Below are 17,517 nucleotides of genomic sequence, written 5' to 3'. Positions count from 1 at the left end.
GATTGAGCAGCTGCTGGAAAGGAAAACAGCAGCCAACACGAGTGAACCTATAAAACTCAGAGTGTTTATTTTCACTCCCAAACCCTAAACCAAAGCAATTTCTCCCCTGGAACTGACCTTGGGGTGGCTGGCGGCCGGAGGCTGTGCATGGCCACTGACTGGCATTTCTCAGAGGAAACTCATGTGTGAATCCGGAGTGTCTGGGGCCAGGGGAGGGTCGGGCACAGTCTGTCGCTGGTATCATCTTCCCGCCTGCCTGCCTGCTGTTTTCTGGGGCAGGGAGGGCTCTCCTCCGGAAGCTCCCTGCTGGCTCTGTCCCATGGCGTAACAGGCCTTTCCACACAGTGGTGGGTGGGCTTGCAGTGCCCTGTGCTGTACCCACTTGTCCCCTCTGTGGTGAGACCTGGGGCTGTCCACAGGCTGGGGCTGCTGTGGCTGTTTGTGGGGAACACTCAGGAATGGGCCAGGAAAGTCTTGTTGAATAGTATTGAACTCCATCAGGGAGGGGGCCTTGTGGAGGTGTTGCCATTGAGCTGCCTGAGGATTTCGCCTCAGGTCGGTTTGAGTGCGAGGCCTGCACTAGTTCTCTGCAGCTCTGGAAGGACGTACGTGACGTGTGCTTGTGTGGTTATGAGTGTGTGTGGCCGGTGTAATGATTAGGCATAAAAATGCCAGTGATGTTTAATGCAAATGACTGCTCTTTGATCCTGGCTTGGCCGTGCGCTGCTGGCAAGCCTCTAGAGTGTGCACTGGGTTTACTTGGAACCAAAAAGATAAGACTGGAGAGGACTTAGAAATCACATGTCCACAACACTAGACCTAATGGGTAGTGTCCCCAAAGAGCAGTCTGAACTGAGTTGCGCTACATCGTAGACTGATATTTCTCCAAGGGAGTCAGGGAGGAAGCTGGCTGCTTTGCTGAATTGTTCCCCAAGGAATGAATTTTGCTCTGGCCCCTCCCCCAGCTGAGGACCACTGCTGTGGTTTGAGGGAGCTTGTAGAACTGCCACCAAGGCAGAGGACCCTGGGGGCAGCTTTGTTGTAGGTTCACTGCTTTGCAGGGGATGGGCCGTAGTTTAGGGAGTGTGCTCATGAGTGAGTGTGCTCAGGGTTCTGATTTAGCTAACCAGGCAAGTGAGGGATGGCTGGCTAGTAGACCTGATGCCAAGTTATTAATTTATGGGGTAGGTATTTATCAAGAAGCAGAAGGTCCTATGCCCTCTTTGCTGCCTCATGGCTCTGGGAGGTCACACTATGTTCCAGCTGGGTGGTCCTGAGGGTTGTTGCTGCCAGCCCGGGCTGGGCTGCAGCGGGCCTGATAAGCCTTGGCTGCCCACTGCTGAGGTCACCTCCATGAGAACTGGTGAAACTTTAGTTTTTCCCCAGATCCAGATTCTGCCTTGGGTGAGGGTAGTGGATTCTTGTTTTGGGGCTTCCTGTGTCTGGACTCTTATTATGTACAGCCCCTCTTTTGAAGCAATTTTGTGTTAAGCTTGGCTCTGGCTGGGAGAATTCTCTCCATGAGCTTAAGGAGCTGTTTTCCAAAGTGCATGGGAGGCTTGTGAAATGCTCCACTTAAGAAGGGTTCCTGAGCAAGAGAGACTGGGAAACACTGAGCACTTAGAGATTTACAATGCCCAGTGGCATTGAGAGGCTCTGAGGTGGCTGCAGGAAAGAGCCTGTTTAACTTGTTTAAGAGCTCATTAGCTCCCCAAAGAACTCATGTTTGGAAGAATGCATTTTGGGGAACACTGATCTACAGGATACAGTCAAATTGCTCAACATGAATGTAAGCCTGTTTGTGATCTGCCCTTTCTCTCCCTGCCTCTTTCTGTCCTCACTGCCCTGGGTACTCCCTTCCTCGGCTCAGCCAGGCAACTGTTTGCTCTATCTCCAGTCCCCATGCTCTTCGGTGCCTTTGCTGGTGTCCCGCTGGGGTTCTGGAGCACCCCCTTGTCCATGGTCTGCCTTGGTTACCTCCTCATTCTTGAGAGTCAGGGTAGGCGGGCTCACTGGGGTCCCTACCCCAGTGCCTTGCTCATCGCCTTGTGTTATAACTTTTTTGAGTTACCATTTGCAACCAGTGGTCGTGATCTTAAGAGCCTGCATCATGTCTCATCCATCCTCCTATTCTGAGCCCCATGTTTAACTTCCACAGGTGGGTCAGTCAGTAATTGTATGTTGAATGAGTGGCATATTATAGATAACGTGAGAGTGAGCATCTTTGTATGTATAGCTTTTTGGTTAATTTGGATGATTCACCAAAATATGGGAAATGTTATAAAGAGTTTTATGTTTTTCAGGGCATATTGCCCAATTGCTTTCCTGAAAGCTTGTTGAATTGCTTCCAGCTTCTGTAAAGGAGAGCACCTATTTCATCCAACATTTGCCAACACTGGGTTTTATCATTCTAAATAGTTTTTCTTAATTTCATAGGCAAAATATCATAGCATTATAGTTTTCATTGCATTGCCTCAATTACTCGTGATCCACGCCAGCCTCTCTTAGGGGCCTTTTTCCTATGGGCTTGGCATGGGAGAAGGAGCACTGGATTGGGAGTCAGGGGGTCTAGTCCTGACCATGTGTGCACATGGGCTACTGATACTTCCCCGGACAGAGGTCTCCATTCTGTCAAGTGGGATGAGGCCACCGCCCTGTGTGCCACCCTAGATGTCTGACGTGGATATTGCAAGAGGAAAGCCTGGTGTATTGCGAATGTAGAAGCATCCTTCCTGGGGCTCCAAAAGGCCTGAACAGCAGAGTTCCTCCCAGACAACTTGGGTGTAGGGCTCTATGGCCAGCAAAAGCATCATCTGCTTGGGGCCTGGTGGCGGGCCTGAGGCTCTCTCTGGGTGATGATGTCTGCAGACCCCCGTGAGTTCCTGGCTGGAGCTCCTCACAGAGACAGGGCTTGTCAGAGAGCACCATCCAGTCACAGGCTGCTTCATTTCCAGGGGTGCTCCCTATGGCTTGGCAGGTTAAGGCACCTGAGGCCTGGTGCTGCCTCTCTCTGGCCCGAGTGGCCCTGGGGAGAGTGCTGGGCCCGCATGACTGGATGGGGAAGTTTCAGCCCCTCACATTCCTCCCACTGCTTGTGGGGAACCTGCCTTCCCCTCCTCTTGGCTTTCCTGGAAGAGGGATGTGTCTGTGCATCTGTCTGGCTTTCCTTCATCTGACCACCTTGCTTTAGCAACCTCCGTGCTCCTTGGTTCTTTTTTCCTGGAGGGGCTTGGCCCTGTGGGGGGAGAGGCCAGGCCCCAGCACACAGTAGCCCAGTGTCTGAGGCCCCAGGCCTCCAGACCTGCTCTTTACAATGCCTTTGTTGTGTGTTTTTTCCTCCCATGGGCAGGCGGGGTGTGTGTGTGGGTCTGGGTGATTTTTGTTTGAAAGCCACCCCCTCCCCATCTCCCCCAGCGCTGAGCTCATTGCCTGAGCTGATGGGGCTGCTGGAAGGAGTCGGCCTGCTCGGGGGCCAGCGTGGGGGGTGCTGCCAACACCAATACAGCGTGCACAGCCGCTACAATGTGCAATTGTGATCTTTGTGTAAACGCGGTCGGTCTGGGGCCCGTGCGCTTATAAAAATAAAGCTTGGGGAAGCACGGGGGGCGGGAACAAAAGGGGCTTTTTTGCGGGCTCTCTAATATGGTTTTATTTATCGGAACGCGCCCTCTTTCCCTTACTGGAACCAGGGAGAGGTTCTCTGCCGAGTTTGGAGCTGATGGTATCACAGCCAGACGGTTTCATTAAACGCACAGACGCCGCTGGGCCCTGCCAGGGCCAGGAGGGGAAGGGCTTGGGGCCAGCCCTGCCAGGGCTGGTGCATGGAAGAGGGAGCCCCATGCCAGGGAAGCTGTCACCAGGTGGGGGTGTTGAGGTATGATGGACATGTCTCCTCTGCCCTTCCCCTGCCAACGGCCTCTCACTGCTCTCGTCTACTCCCAGAATCAGGTTCAAAACCAGTTTCCTGCAGGAAGCCCTCCAGGATTGACTCCATTTATGCCTGAAGGCTGATGAGCTAGTGGCTGCCTCTTGTTAGCCAAACCCAGCATTATTTTGCCAGCAAATGCTAATAGTGTCTGCCTTCTAACTTAGATCCCCTCATCCTTAAAACTAGCCCCTTGGGTGACAGCCACAATTTTGAACCCTTCTACCCTCATTGCCCACCCCAGCCCTCCCATCTCATCTGTGCTCATTCTGCCACCTCCTGCACAGTGGCCATGTGTGCCACTTGGCTTTCTTATGGCCAAGGAGCCTGACCTACTCCCTCCTTTTGTGGGGAAGTTCTGTCTCCCCATCCTAGCCCCAGGATGGCAGTTGGGCATCTCAGGATTGGGGCCCTCTGGAGGTCACATGGGGACTAGAGGGGGCACTAGGTCTATACTGCAAGGCTCAGAGGATGCAAGGTGCTGCAGGATGGAGCAGGGGTCAAGGGTCTAGGGCATATGTCAGGTCATTTGGGCTCAGCCTTCCCAGACCTCCAGTACCCAGCTGCCAGCTTCCTGCATCCCCAGACTCTCCTGTCCGTGTGCCCTCAGCATCTGACACCTTGAAGCTTACAAAATGGTGGCAAATTGGACTCTATCCCTAGGTCGAAGTCCTAATGGGAGCTCTTGGAGGAGTCCCTCCCTCTAGGCCCTCTGTGTCTCTCCCAAATTATATGCATTCAGTCTTATAGGACTTTCTCCTGTATGAGTTTCCAAAGGTTGGCCTGAAAGGTGCATCAGCAATGTACACTTTAGGCATGCAAGTTCTCAGGCCCCATCCCAGACCTGATGAATCAGAGTTTCAGTCTGAGTAAGCCTTCCAGGTGATACTGTTAATGCTCACATTTGAGAATCACTGCCCTAGAATCTTCTTTAGTGACTCCAACTTCCCTGTGGGTCTAAGCAGAGGGAATGACAATTAGGTGGGTTTCAGGCCAGTGTGACCAAAGCTGGCAGGCTGGGAAGGAGTTTGGGGCAGTAGAAGTGTGGGGGTTTTATGGTTCCTCTGACACCAGTCAGTGCTAGACAGCTCTTGAGTCCATGTGCTTCTCTTCAGTACCCTGTGCCTGTCTAAGCCACCGCCACTGCCAGTAGAGTAGTTGCAGTAGCCTCATAATCAGTCTTCCTGTGCCCACTTCTGCCCCTTCTGTGCATTCTCCATGTGGTAGCCGAGCAGTGCTCGCTAGGCACGCCAGTCGGATGGCTCTAAGGTGTCTGCTCTACTTTCCTTCCCTCATAAGCTTTAGTGCACATTATAGCTATTTTCAAAGCATTGATTAAAATTAAAATTTTTACATTTGCTTGTATGGATTCTTGTTTGTTCCATTATTCTCACCACCTTGTACCTTCTGGCATGCAGAAGGCCCTCAATAAATGCTTGTTGGATGAGTGAGTGACTGAATGAATGAATCATCCATGCACTCCTTCCATCTGCTGGACCTTTCCCCAGCAGCCAGCCCAAGAAAGGAGCCCAGAAGGGGGCGTTCTCTGGATCTCCTTGCCCACTTGCCTGCACTCCAGCTCCATTTCCCCCTGGTGGCCCACCGACTGGTCTGCTAGAGGGTGGACAGAGCCCCCTGGGGAAATGGGTTCCAGCCTGACCATGGTTGTTCCAGAGTAGCAGCCTCCACTCTTGTGGTCATGTGGCGCCTAGCCGGCAACTTCTCATGGCTCTGCGTGTCCTGTCTCCCTTCCTGGCACCTGACCCACACAGATCCCTATGCGATCGTCTCCTTCCTGCACCAGAGCCAGAAGACAGTGGTGGTGAAGAACACCTTGAACCCTACCTGGGACCAGACCCTCATCTTCTATGAGATCGAGATCTTCGGTGAGCCAGCCAGCGTTGCCGAGCAGCCGCCCTGCATCGTGGTGGAGCTGTATGACCACGACACCTATGTGAGTCTGCCCACCTCAATGCCACCCTCTCCCAGAGTCCACTGGTAGAAGCTGCTGTGAGTGCTAGGTCCCCCACCAGATGGGGGCTTCCAGAGACTGGGCCTGATGGCCTTGCCCCTGACCCCACAGGCTATGGAGTGGTTAATAATACTTTAGAATAATTAAAAACGGATTGCTAGCACATGTGCAGTGCCCGCGGCAGAGAGAGGGCAGACCTGGAGAGGGCACTTGGCTGTGGGTCAGAAGCTGGGGTTTTCTCTGTCTCTGACTTGCTTAGAGGCTCCCAGGCCAGCCCCTTCTCCCCATCAGAGAGCTGGATTGGCTCCACAAACATTTATCAAATGCTTGTTTACTGGCCCCTTTGCTTAGGGTTCCCAGTTGAGATGGGAACCCTCTAGTGAGACAGAGCAGAGAACCCTCTCCTGAGATGCTTGTCCCTGAGTGCCTCGTGGCTTGATGGCAGTAGAGCCATGACCAGGGAGGGTCCTTCTACCAGAGCTGTCCAAAAGAATGTCCTGCTCTGATGGATATGCTCCATAGTTGTGCTGTCCGAGGTGGAAACACCTGCGGCCCGAGGCCATCGATAGCCAAAATGTGGCTAGCACAAGCTGGCTTTAAACTTTATTTAGGTTTAATTAAACTTTAAATTCAAATGGCCATAGGTGGCTAGTAGCTATAGTCTTTGACAGCACAGCTCTAGAAGTTTCCTAGGAGGGAGAGAAAGCTGTGATCTGAAATGTGAGGGCAGACTGTGGGGAAGACCCAGGCCCTGAAGGAAATGTGGGATTAGGTGTTGGGAGATGCAACCACCCAAACTGGGACATTCCATATAGCATGGGGACAAGCGAGAGAAAGAGGAGAGGGTGGGCAGGATGAGGAGGAGGAGAAAGGAGTGTGAGGCCAGGGTGCCGGGGGGTGATGGGCACAGAACAAGCTTTGAGAATGAGGAGGTGGGATGCTGTTGGGAGAGAGAGATTGTGTCAGCTAATGGAACATGTGGCAAAGAGGCCTGGCCTGGGTTGGGAGCAGCAACGTTATGAAAGGGGAGGGGCAAGATTGGGAAGAAGTTTCTAGAAAAAAATGGTCATACTGAGTGTTAGGGGCTTTAGAGGGTGTGGTGACCAGGAGGTGGGGTAAGGTGATACTTTTTAGGACACCCCACCAGGTAGTGTGAATTAGCTGGCAGTGGGAAATGCAGGCCTGGGCTTCCCTCAGAAGGAAAAGCTGACTTCATGGGGGGAATAAGCAACTGGAGGCTGTCTCTGGGGATGAGCTTATGGCCTGGTACCTTTGAGGCAGGAAAACTAGGAGGGGGCTAGGCCATGGGGCTGAGCAGAAGTTGGTGAAAGTGGTGATGAAGGCCGACAGGACCATGTCTCTTCCTGTGGCATCCCACCTCCTTTCACCCTGTCTGTCTTTTGAGGGCCAATGCCTGGGTGGCAGCTTCCCAAGAGGAGACAGCCGTGGTCTCATCTGAGTAGGTGGGCTCCAGGGTCAAGGGGTTGAGCAGAGGCTGTGATCACATACCCCTCTCTGCCCTGAGCCTGGCTGCCTGGGTTCTTCAGGGATCCCCCCGCTCCAAACCTCTCCACGACCCAGCAGCTGAAGGGACAACACCCAGCTCACAGGAGCTTCCAGGATCCTAGTGCTGTGGCTGGTGTCTATGAGTTGTTGGTGCTGATGTCACCTGCCGATATGGCATTCATGTATGAGTTGGTGGCCATTCCAGAAAGGTTCTCGGGCAATGTCCCTATCAGTGAGGTGACTGTAGGCAGCGTTGCTTCCCGGTCCTGCTCTGGATCTGGTGAGGATGGCCGCACCATTTGGCTGAGACCTGCTTCTGCCTGCTGCCCCTGCCCTCGGGAAGCTAGCCACAAGGCCAGAAGCACAGCTTGGCAAGAAAGAAGGGCCGAGTTTGGACAGGGCTATGAGTGATGACTGAGAAGTGCAGAGAGTAGTAGGACTGGGGGAAATGGCATTTGCAAAGGCCAGGGAGTGAGAGCCAGCGGAGGAGTAGAGGATGTATAGGGCGGACCTTCTGTGGCCAGGGGAGAGTTTGGACTTTATCGTCCAGGCAACCGGGAGCCATGGATAGTGCCTGAGCAACAGAATAGTAACATGAAAACATCATCTGACAAGACTCATGTAACTGAAAGAGCATGATCAATCTGGAAAGTGGGGAGGATTTAAAGGTGAAATGAGCAGGAGATACCTAAGTCCTTGGATCGTGAAACACCATTTCTCTGATGCGCGGGGCATCACAGAAATGCTGGGAGGCTGCCGCTCTTCCCTCTAATGGGCTCAGAGTTTGATTACGTTCAAGCAAGGCCACTGCTTGTTGGACACACAGAGGAGCATTCCCACCAAGGTGGGAATTCAAGCTTAGCAACCATGGCTGGGGGGCACTCTCAGCAGCCTGTCCTTGAATCCTTCTAAGGGAACCTGTCCACCACCTGCACCAGGGGGTGCCCTGACTCCTGAGGCCCTTTCAGGTGGCAGGATATAGGCCTGATGATTGCTCAGACCCACTTAGGGCCCTGGATTGGGGGACTCTACTCTTCTTTCTCCATTCCTGCTCTAGGGTGCAGATGAGTTTCTGGGACGCTGCATCTGTCAGCCGAGTCTGGAACGGATGCCCCGGCTGGCCTGGTTTCCATTGAGTAGGGGCAGTCAGCCGGCAGGCGAGCTGCTGGCCTCTTTTGAGCTCATCCAGAGAAAGAAGGTGAGACTAGTCCACATCCAGATCTGGGAGACCTGGGCAGAGAGTAAATAGTGGGGGAGGACAAGAGGTAGGCGGCGGGGAGACACAGACAGGGGAGGCCCCTATGGATGGAGGGGCTGTCAGTACATCCTTCTTCTCTGCCAGGGGCCTGATTCAGTGGGAAACACTGAAGGGTCACCTCTGGAAATCAGACCTCCTACCATGGGTTTGCCCTGGTTTTTTGAACCCCAAATCAGGATATGATCTAACACTGGGTAGAAAGTTGGAGTCTGAACTGCACCAGCATGTCTGAATCGTCTGGCCTTGGGGTGTATTTTTCCCTGGGTCATATCCTGAAGTGGTTTCTGAGAGGAGGATCTCTGTGATCTGGGGTAGGGAGCCTTATTGTGTTGGGGGGCCTCCAGGTAAGGGCAGAACCTCCATTCTAGGGCTTTGCCCTGGCCTTGCCTCATGACTCTGGGTCAACTACTCCTCTCCTATAATCTAGGGTTAAAGCCCTATATTCAAACTTACTCTTAGTGTGACATGCACCCCATATGTAAACTGGTTGGAAGAGTGCTCTTTTGGGTGAAGTGTTTTGGCACAGATGCCCATCTGGCTTCCCCCTGCACATCACTCTCAGGCGCTCCAAGGAGTCTCTTGGCCTCCAAAGAACAGAGTCTGAAAACCCTGGACTGTGCCCACGGCCACATTCCATGAGTGTTGTTTTGTGGTTGTAGATGTGTCTGGCCAGGGCAAAGAGGGGGTGATGGGGCCTTGAGACAAGAAAAACTCTTTTTTCCCCAATCAATTAATTTAAAAAACATTTAAAAATTTATTTATATTTATTGAGGTGTCTGGTTTCAACACTGTGATATAGGGGAATATGTCCATACCTCCTCAGATGTATGTCACCACAACACACCCAGCCCCAAAACACCCACAGTCCTTCACCATAGGCCACTGGACCCCCTTCCCGCTTTGTGAAGTTCTCTTTTTCTTTACTCTAGCCGGCCATCCACCATATTCCTGGATTTGAGGTAAGTCTCGCTCTTACCTTTTCTCCTCCAAACTCATTGTCAGCCTCCCTGTGTTTATAAAAACAACCTAAGAGCAAAGGCTTAGACTAGACAGGAGAGAGAAGGGGAGAGGATCTAGGGGCCCAGGGGACAGGGTACAGAGGGTGGGGTGGGGGCAGCAGGGCAAAGGAGGCCCTGCCTGGTAAGAACTGGCCCAAGTCTGGGAGGGCACGGTGGGCCCGTGGGGCAGGGTGGGTGGGACTGGGTCCCTGCCCAGCTTGGGCTTTTCCTGCTTTTCTGCCCTGAGAAATCTGAGAATCGTAGACGCTCAGATTCAAGAGACCTCGTGGTCCTCCAGCCCAGTGGTGCTCAGCAGCCTGCATATTAGAATCCCGTGGGTGATGTTAAAAATGACCAGTGCTCAGGCCCCAGCCCCCAGGAGCAGAAGTCTCTGGTCCAGGCACTGGTGCTGTTCGAAGCTGCCCGTGGGATTTTAACGTGCAGCCAAGGCTAAGACCTAGTGATTAGGCCCAGTGCTTCTCAAAGTATCAACCTGAGCGGTAGCATCAGCCTCATCTGGGGTGTTGTTAGACATGCTGACTCTTGGGTTCCACTTCAAACCGACTGAGGTTGACCCCTGAGGGGCAGCGCAGCAACCAGTGAGTGAGCTGGCAAGCCCTGCAAGGGATCTGACACAGGCTGGGGTTTTGGAAGCTCTGATTGAGACTGGACTCCCCACCTCATTGTTTCTTTCCCTTACCACTGATGTGGGCTTCGTGGCCTTCTCCTTGCTCTCGTTCCTTCTCCTCAGGGATCATGGTAGAAAATGTCGACCTTTTCCTTGTGCCCAGCCTCATTTGTTTCAGGATATGCTATTCTCTGCCACACTCAGCTGCAGCTTTGAGACACAGTCAGAGGGCTCCAGATGCCTCCCCCCGGGAGGGCCAGTTCTTACCAGGCAGGGCCTCCTTTGCCCTGCTGCCCCCACCCCACCCTCTGTACCCTGTCTCCTGTTCCCTGGGCCCCTAGATCCTCTCCTCTTCTCTCTCCTGTCTAGTCTAAGCCTTTGCTCTTAGGTTGTTTCTTCTTGGTTCCCCAAGTTCTCATGCTCCAGCATGAACAGCCTCAGGTCTGTCTGCTTCCTGGGGCAGTTGCATGGGGTCCAGACACTCCTGGCCACCTGCCTCTCATTTTCCTTTCTCTGCCACTTCCAGAGATGTCTGGGCTCTAGGTATATGCCTTGACCTCTCCCAGCAGTCCTCTGTGTCATCATCCATAGAATCCCAGGGACTGCATGGATGACCTTGCTGAGGTGATCTCACCTCCATGGGAGGCAGTTTTGTCAGCCCCTCTCAGGGTGATGTCTGGTGCACTGATCTCTACCCCAGCCCAGTCCTCCCTATCACTCACTGTGAACTTTTACCCTTTCCTCTCTCCTCCCTCCATCACCTCCTGGACGCGGAACATCCCGTGGTGTGGGCCAGGTGCAGGATACATCAGGGATCCTGGAAGAGGTGAGCCGGGCCCTCGTGGGAGTGGCTTGTGGCTGGGGTAGGTGAGTAGAGGGAGGGTAAAAGCCAGACTTCTGGGTTTCTGGTGCTCCTAATGGGCATCTGTCACACAGAGTCTTGTCTGGATTTCATTCCTCACACTCTGCTTGAAGCCAGGACTTCCTGGGGTGTGTCCTGGTATGATTCTGGCCTCAGAAATCTTGCTACCCTGTTGGAGGCCAGATTCTCCCAGATCTCATGGGCAGCGATACAGAGTCTCATCTGGCTGATTACCAGGTAGCATGTTTTAAGGAATAAAATATTTGTAAGGGGCCAGTATAGTCAAGGAAGCCTGTCTGATGGAAGTGACATCACGTAGACATTGTTGCAGAAAGGTGACCCAAGGGGCCAAGTTCAGTTAGGGCCTGGCTGATTCAGGGGATGGGATAGGTTGGGGATTGCTAGGTTCTGGGAGAAGTTTTGGGTTTGTATTCCAAGGAAGCAAGTCTCTATCCTTTTGCTGGGTGGCATGAGCAGCACATTCTCATTGGCCTCCTGTGCATCCGTGAGCAGATCCTCATGTGTGAGCAGGGTAGCAGGGGCAGAGGCTTGGGTGGACAGACAGGAAGGCAAGCCCTGGTGGATGGGGGCTGGGAACAGGCAGCCACTTCCGGCCATCAGGGAATCCCCAGGCTGGGAGTGGACACCATTTGACATTTTCAGTGTAATTTGGACTTGAGTGCAGGGTCAGGATGTGGGATTCACAGGCCTGGCGCCCCTTACCTCACTTCCTTTCACTCCCAGACCGAGGTGGGGTCCGCCAAGCGAGCTGGCTGTAATTGCGCCTGACAGGCAGCCTCCTGCTTCTGGCTGCAGTTGCGAAAGACTGCCGATTTGGAAAGGGGAGCAGAGTGCTGTCCAGGGAAGCAGCACGGAGCCCTCTGTCTTGATTGAGAGCACTCTGTGGCCAAAACCCACAGCCGGCTCTGAAGAAGACCCAGCCCAGGGATGAGTTATTAAAAAAAGTTAAAATCCTTAGTAACTGGATTTGCAATATAGAACAGTGAAGGCTCAGATTCCGAGAGCAGGGATCTGGCTGTGGTCTTGTCAGGAAGCAAATCAAAATCTGTAGATTTTGGGCCAAACCCTGAAGAGGGCCAAGTGTCCTTCTGCGGGGTCGGCCAGGCCGCAGACTGAGGTGGGGTACAGGTCAGCAGGTCCTGAGGGTCTGCTGGGCACAGGGCTGGGCTGGACCAATAGGTTTAAAAGGTTTGAGGCAGGGGAGTACCAGCTGGCCTAGGGAGCAATGCTAGAAGCTGATCTCGAGATTCCCCTGGCCCTAGAAACACCCTCCCCTGCCCTGGGGTCCACAGGTCAACCATTCCTCTGCACCTGAGGGCTAAGCCTCATGTCAAGAACCGGGGTGTTATTTGCTTTTAAGAATTCCTAGGGAATGGAGGCAGCTTAGCCCAGCTACTGCTCTGGTCCTGAAGGGAACCTCTGGCCTTGGCAGCATTTTTCTGTCTTATTTGCTGCCTTGTGTCCCTCATTCAGCCCCTCCAGGTTCCCACTCTAATCCCTGTGAAGGATACTTCAGCCTTCCTGGAGGGCCATGAAAAGCCACATGAGGGCCCTTGAGACTGTGGGAGCAGAGGGCACATGAGTATGTCAGGAAGCTGTCTGGCTGCAGGGGGTTGTGGGCTTGGGAGTGAGGGGTCATCTGGGAAGCTTGGGTGACTCTAAGGGATGGTTTAAGGATAGCCGAGGCTCCCAGAGCAGATGGAGGCCAGTGGGGAGAGCTTCCTGGAAGAGGTGACCCGGAGCTGGCTTCTGAAGCAGGGATTGGCAGAAGGGGTAGGGGACAGGGGCCCAGGAGGTAGTGTGTTGGCTGGGGGCACATCACTGCCGAGGGCCAATTTTGTGGCAACAAGGTCCCCTACCCTCAGGCTTGATAGCTATCCAGAGAGCCCCACTCTGGGGGCTCTTGGTGGGGATGAGGGAACAGTTGAATTGTGTCTTTTGAGGTTTGGTCCATCGGGGAGATGGACAGAGGGTGTGGGTGGAGGAGGGCTTCCCTCCCGCTCTCTAGTCTGTCTTTCTGTCTGTGTCCTATGCTGTGTCCCCCTCTTCTCCAGGCTTGCTGGCCTTCCCCTCTCCCAGCTCTCCCTTCGTGCTTCCCTCTTCCTCTGTTTGCTCCTTGGCCCTGGCTCCCTCTCTCCCTCCTTCTCCCCGCCTCTTCTGAGCCCTCTGTCTCGTTTCTTTTCCTTTTTGTCTGGAGAACAAAGGCGGTCCCTGTTGCCAAGGGGAATGAGTTCAAAGAAACGGCAATTTTAGATTTCCTGAGAACTGGAGAGTGTGCACATGCACGTGTGAGTGTGTGTGAGTGTGTACACTTGTGAGAACACACACACACACATGCACATGCACGCACACAGCAGGAGAGGTGAGCGCAATTCCTTAATCACCAGGGCCCCTCGGATGTGGAGTTTGTGCAGAGGAAGACCCCACATGGCGACCCCGTAGGCACGAGCAGGGGCTTAGGGGTCCTGACCATTTAAGGGGCGGTGATTTGGAATGTTACCTTGGTTCTGTGCCTTCTCCCTGCTGCCAGGCAGGCGATGCCTTGGTGGCAGGGGTTGCATGCTCCATAGCCATTTTCACAGGGCCAAATCAGATGTCATTCCACCTGCCCCACCAAATTTAGGCCAAAGGGTATGACTTTTAGTCTGACATGTACACGAGGTACTCTCCTGCACCCCAGATTCACTAGAAGAAAAATTTTGGTGTTTTGCAATCAGGAAAATAAACCCAGTGGTCCCCATCCCCCTCTCCCTCCCCCAAGGCCTTAATTTAAAACACTGTTTTTCCTGGGAAGTGTAATTAGAGCAACATGTTGTTCCTAACGAGCTGGGTGGGGCAGGCAGACAATGGAGCCCTCCCAGCCCGCCTGGCTGCCCCTGCCTGGAGCTCCCAGAGGAGCCAGGATCTGAATGTCCAGAGGGTCCCCTGATTGAACCCTGCTGGGCAAGGTGAGGGTCTGTGAACTGCTGGTGACAGGACTGACCCAGGCAGCTGGAGGGGCTTGCCAGTACACCCCTGCCCCACCCTGGGGATGAACACCTATTGAGGGTAGTGGCCCTAGGATGGGGGATAAAGTCCCCCTGTGGCTCAGAGCCTTGACTCCCTGTACTGAGCTGCCCAGCAGGAGAGAAAGCAGGAACATCTGGGTAGACTCTGCTCTAGCGGGAGAGAGAGCTTCACTTGGGTCCTTGTACTCTGGGTCTGCCCAGCCTTGTTAGTCCTGCACACCTTAGAACCCCATCACATAGCAACCCCAGGTCTTCCCTGCATTCAGGGTGGCTGGGAGGGTGAGCAAGGAAGGGACTGGTTAAATGTAGCTTCATCTAATTAGACTTGTATTAGATGGCTGCCCTTGATGACTGTGGTCCTCAGAGTCTGTCCTCAACTCCATTCAGGATCACTGTCAGGGCGGGGGGCGGGGAGGGGGGTGTTGTATCCTTGGGTGGAACTGGACCAGAAAGAAGTTGAGAAACTCACACACAGAAACTGACCCTCTGGCTGGGGCTGCGGGATTCTCGTGTAAGCTGTAGGAGACCAGTTAAGAACTTTGAAACCTGGGCCACAGATTTGGCTCTTATAGCTAAAGAAGTCAGAGGGTAGGGTTAGAAGAAGTTTCTGGAGTGCTTGGGGCGATTTTCTGGCGGGTGGAGATCTTGAACTAGGCCCTGAATGATGTGTGAGATTCAGGAAGATGGTAAGGGAAGCCCATTCAAACAGGGAGCCATAAGCAGCCCCTAGGGAGGAGAGCTTTGTGAGGACCCATGGATCTGGCTGGAGCAGATAGCTGTTGGCAAAGCGAGGGGGGGATGTGTTGGAGTTGCTTCTTCACCTATTCATATACCTGCTCCTCCCTGTTCCTCCCTCTGCCATGTCTCCTCCCTCCCTCCCTCACTTCATTCATAACACTTTGTTGCACAGGGGATTCAGCAATGGGTGCTGTGTGCAGAATTACTGGTTTACCCAGGGCCACAGACAGATGGACACACACAGAGATGGCACAGGGTGGTGTGTCTCTCGGTGGGAGTGAGTCAAGTTGCTAGGGGAGCCTCAGGGGTGCTTGATGTAGACTCGAGGCACCAGGGAGATTCCAAGGGAGACCAGAAGTCCAAGTAGGAGGAGACTGATTGAGTAGATGGGCAGGAGAGTGCTTTAGACAGAAGAACCAGTGAGTCCAAGCTTCTAAGGTAAACAGAGCTTGGTGCCCCCTGCGGCCTCCTAGTATCCAGAAAGCAGGTAGTGAGGAGGATGTGTGGCAAGGGGCTCATCCCTACCTGAAACCCTGGAGGGGAAAGGTATCTGTGAGAGGTGTGACCAGAAAGTCTGCAGGAGTCAGGTGAAAGATCTTGGAGGTCATGTCGGAGTTTGGACTTCATCCTGAGCAGAGAGTGGCATTCCTAGAAAGTTCCCCTGACTGCAGAGTACAGCACACATCAGTTGTTGGGAGGGGTTGTGCAAGGAGACCGCATAGGAGGCTGCTGGTGGACCCAGGCAAGGGAAGGTGGGGGCTGGAACCCAGAACAGAAGACAGGTGGATGGATGGGGCAGAGATTTGGGACAGAATTGGCAAGGGTGGTGATTTATCAGACATGGCGACAAGGGGGTTAAAGTGCAGGGTGGTATGTGACTTTTTGGCATGGTTGTCAGGGTGGATGGTGGGGTGGTTTGTGAGATGACATTTGAATATGGCAGGTTTTGAGGGGGGAGACAGAGAATCCTGAGAATCCAGTTCAGAGAAGACAGATGGACACGGCGCAGGGTGGTGTGAGAGGTCAGTAGGTCACATGAATTAACTGAGCAATAAGAGGTTGAGAAGGTGAGCCCAGGGTTTAGGAAAGATGTTTGGGAGCAGAAAGCTGGGAGAGGGCCGAGCGGAGTGGGGAGGCTACTGAGTGAGTAACTCTAAGCAAACAGAGGTGGGCAGTGGGGAGGGCCCAGCAGTACAGAACCAGAGAGATAGTTTTAGGAAGGAGGCCAAGGTCAACTGGCAGATGCTCCTGAGGGAGTGAGAGATAAGAGCCCGTGAGTGTCTTTTGGGTTGACCTACAAGCAGGTCCTTGTTGACTTTGGAGAAGGAAGTTTCCAGTGAGGGGGTGCAGGGGACAGAAGCAGAATGCGCTGGGCAGAGGGCTAGGTGCAAGTGAAGGAGGGGTGGCCCTTTTCAGGAAGAGATTGGAGAGGAGCGAGGCTGCTGGAGATGACACAGAAGGAGGGTGTGGATGGGCCGGAGAGTCTTTAAATGGGGAAGGAAAAGATCCAGCAGATAGATGGAAAACCAGGGGGGACTGGACGTGAAGAGGCCAGGGAGCCAGAGGTGACACAGTGATCACCAGCAGGTTGATAACTTGTGGTAACTGGCAGTAGTGACAGGCAGTGTGGTGTGTACACTGGACAGTGGGGAGGGAACAGAAGACTGTGGTTAGCTTTCTGGGCAGGGTGGGGCCCCACAGAAGCAGTAGTCCTGGGGAGTGGCAACAAATGGCAGGGAACAGGATATTCTGGGACTGCAGGGACAGCAGGGTACATGGTGGTGGCCTTGGGATGAGCATGGTGGCCTTGTGCCCAGGAAGCTGCCCTCTGATGACTCTTTAACCACTCTCTCTGCTTGTCTCCCTGCTCTGCCGCTGGGCCTGGCGCTCCACAGCTGTGTGCTCCTGCCTTCTTCCTCCAGGGCCTCATCAAAACGGTACTGGAACCTCAGTTTCTGGAGGTTCTTGTTCCCTGTCCTCACTGAACATGTTCCTGAGAGTGGGGAGCCTGGTCCTCAGCAGATAGAGAGAAAGTCATTACCACGGAGCTCAGGGGAGCCTGGAAAGAAAGATGGAACTTTGAAATGAGGGATAAAAAGGAATCAAAGGGATGCTACCCAGAGTTTGGGGCTTGGAGAATGTTCTAGTGGAAATAGAGTAGTGAATTTTCTTGGGTGATTTCAGGAGAACGTGGCAACCATGTGAAAAAAGCTTGGTTTTTCTGCCCCCCTCTGGGGACTTGAACACTTTGTACCCCTTTTCATCCTGGGATTTGGACTCTGGGTCCACACTGGGCTGGATCCATCTCCAGCAGGTCACCAACGGGCCTTCAGGCTGAACCATACTCTTAGATAGGGAGCCCGGATGCACAGCTGCTGCTGCCAGTGGCCTTGGTGTCTCTGCAGGGCTGTCTCCATCCCGGCTCCAGTCTTGTGGACTGTACTGCACACGGCACTCCCTGGACTTGTGCCCAGGGCTGCCCTGCACACCACCTCTCCTGAGGCATCTGTCTCATGGCCAGCCTAGTAGTGCAGGTGCTTCCTCCATCATGGCTCCTGGATTGTGAGTCTGGAGAGATGACGAATTCCCACCCTTGGTGCC

General features: G+C 53.6%; 1 protein-coding gene across 14 annotated transcripts in view; it reads left to right on the top strand.

Annotated features, from left to right (window-relative positions):
• DYSF (dysferlin) overlaps nt 1–17,517 on the top strand; it is a gene marked incomplete at both ends in the record, with an annotated part of 204,204 nt that overhangs the window by 119,610 nt on the left and 67,077 nt on the right. For all 14 annotated transcript variants that reach the window (XM_084235744.1, XM_084235740.1, XM_084235742.1 and 11 more), the window contains 4 exons: nt 5,698–5,879; nt 8,461–8,601; nt 9,591–9,620; nt 11,084–11,113. In XM_084235744.1, coding sequence (XP_084091870.1) covers nt 5,698–5,879; nt 8,461–8,601; nt 9,591–9,620; nt 11,084–11,113 — 383 coding nt within the window. The remainder of the gene's footprint in view (nt 1–5,697; nt 5,880–8,460; nt 8,602–9,590; nt 9,621–11,083; nt 11,114–17,517) is intronic.

Source organism: Talpa europaea (assembly GCF_964194135.1).
Source record: "Talpa europaea genome assembly, chromosome: 6".
Classification (NCBI taxonomy): domain Eukaryota; kingdom Metazoa; phylum Chordata; class Mammalia; order Eulipotyphla; family Talpidae; genus Talpa; species Talpa europaea.
This window is presented reverse-complemented; position numbering and strand designations above follow the sequence as displayed.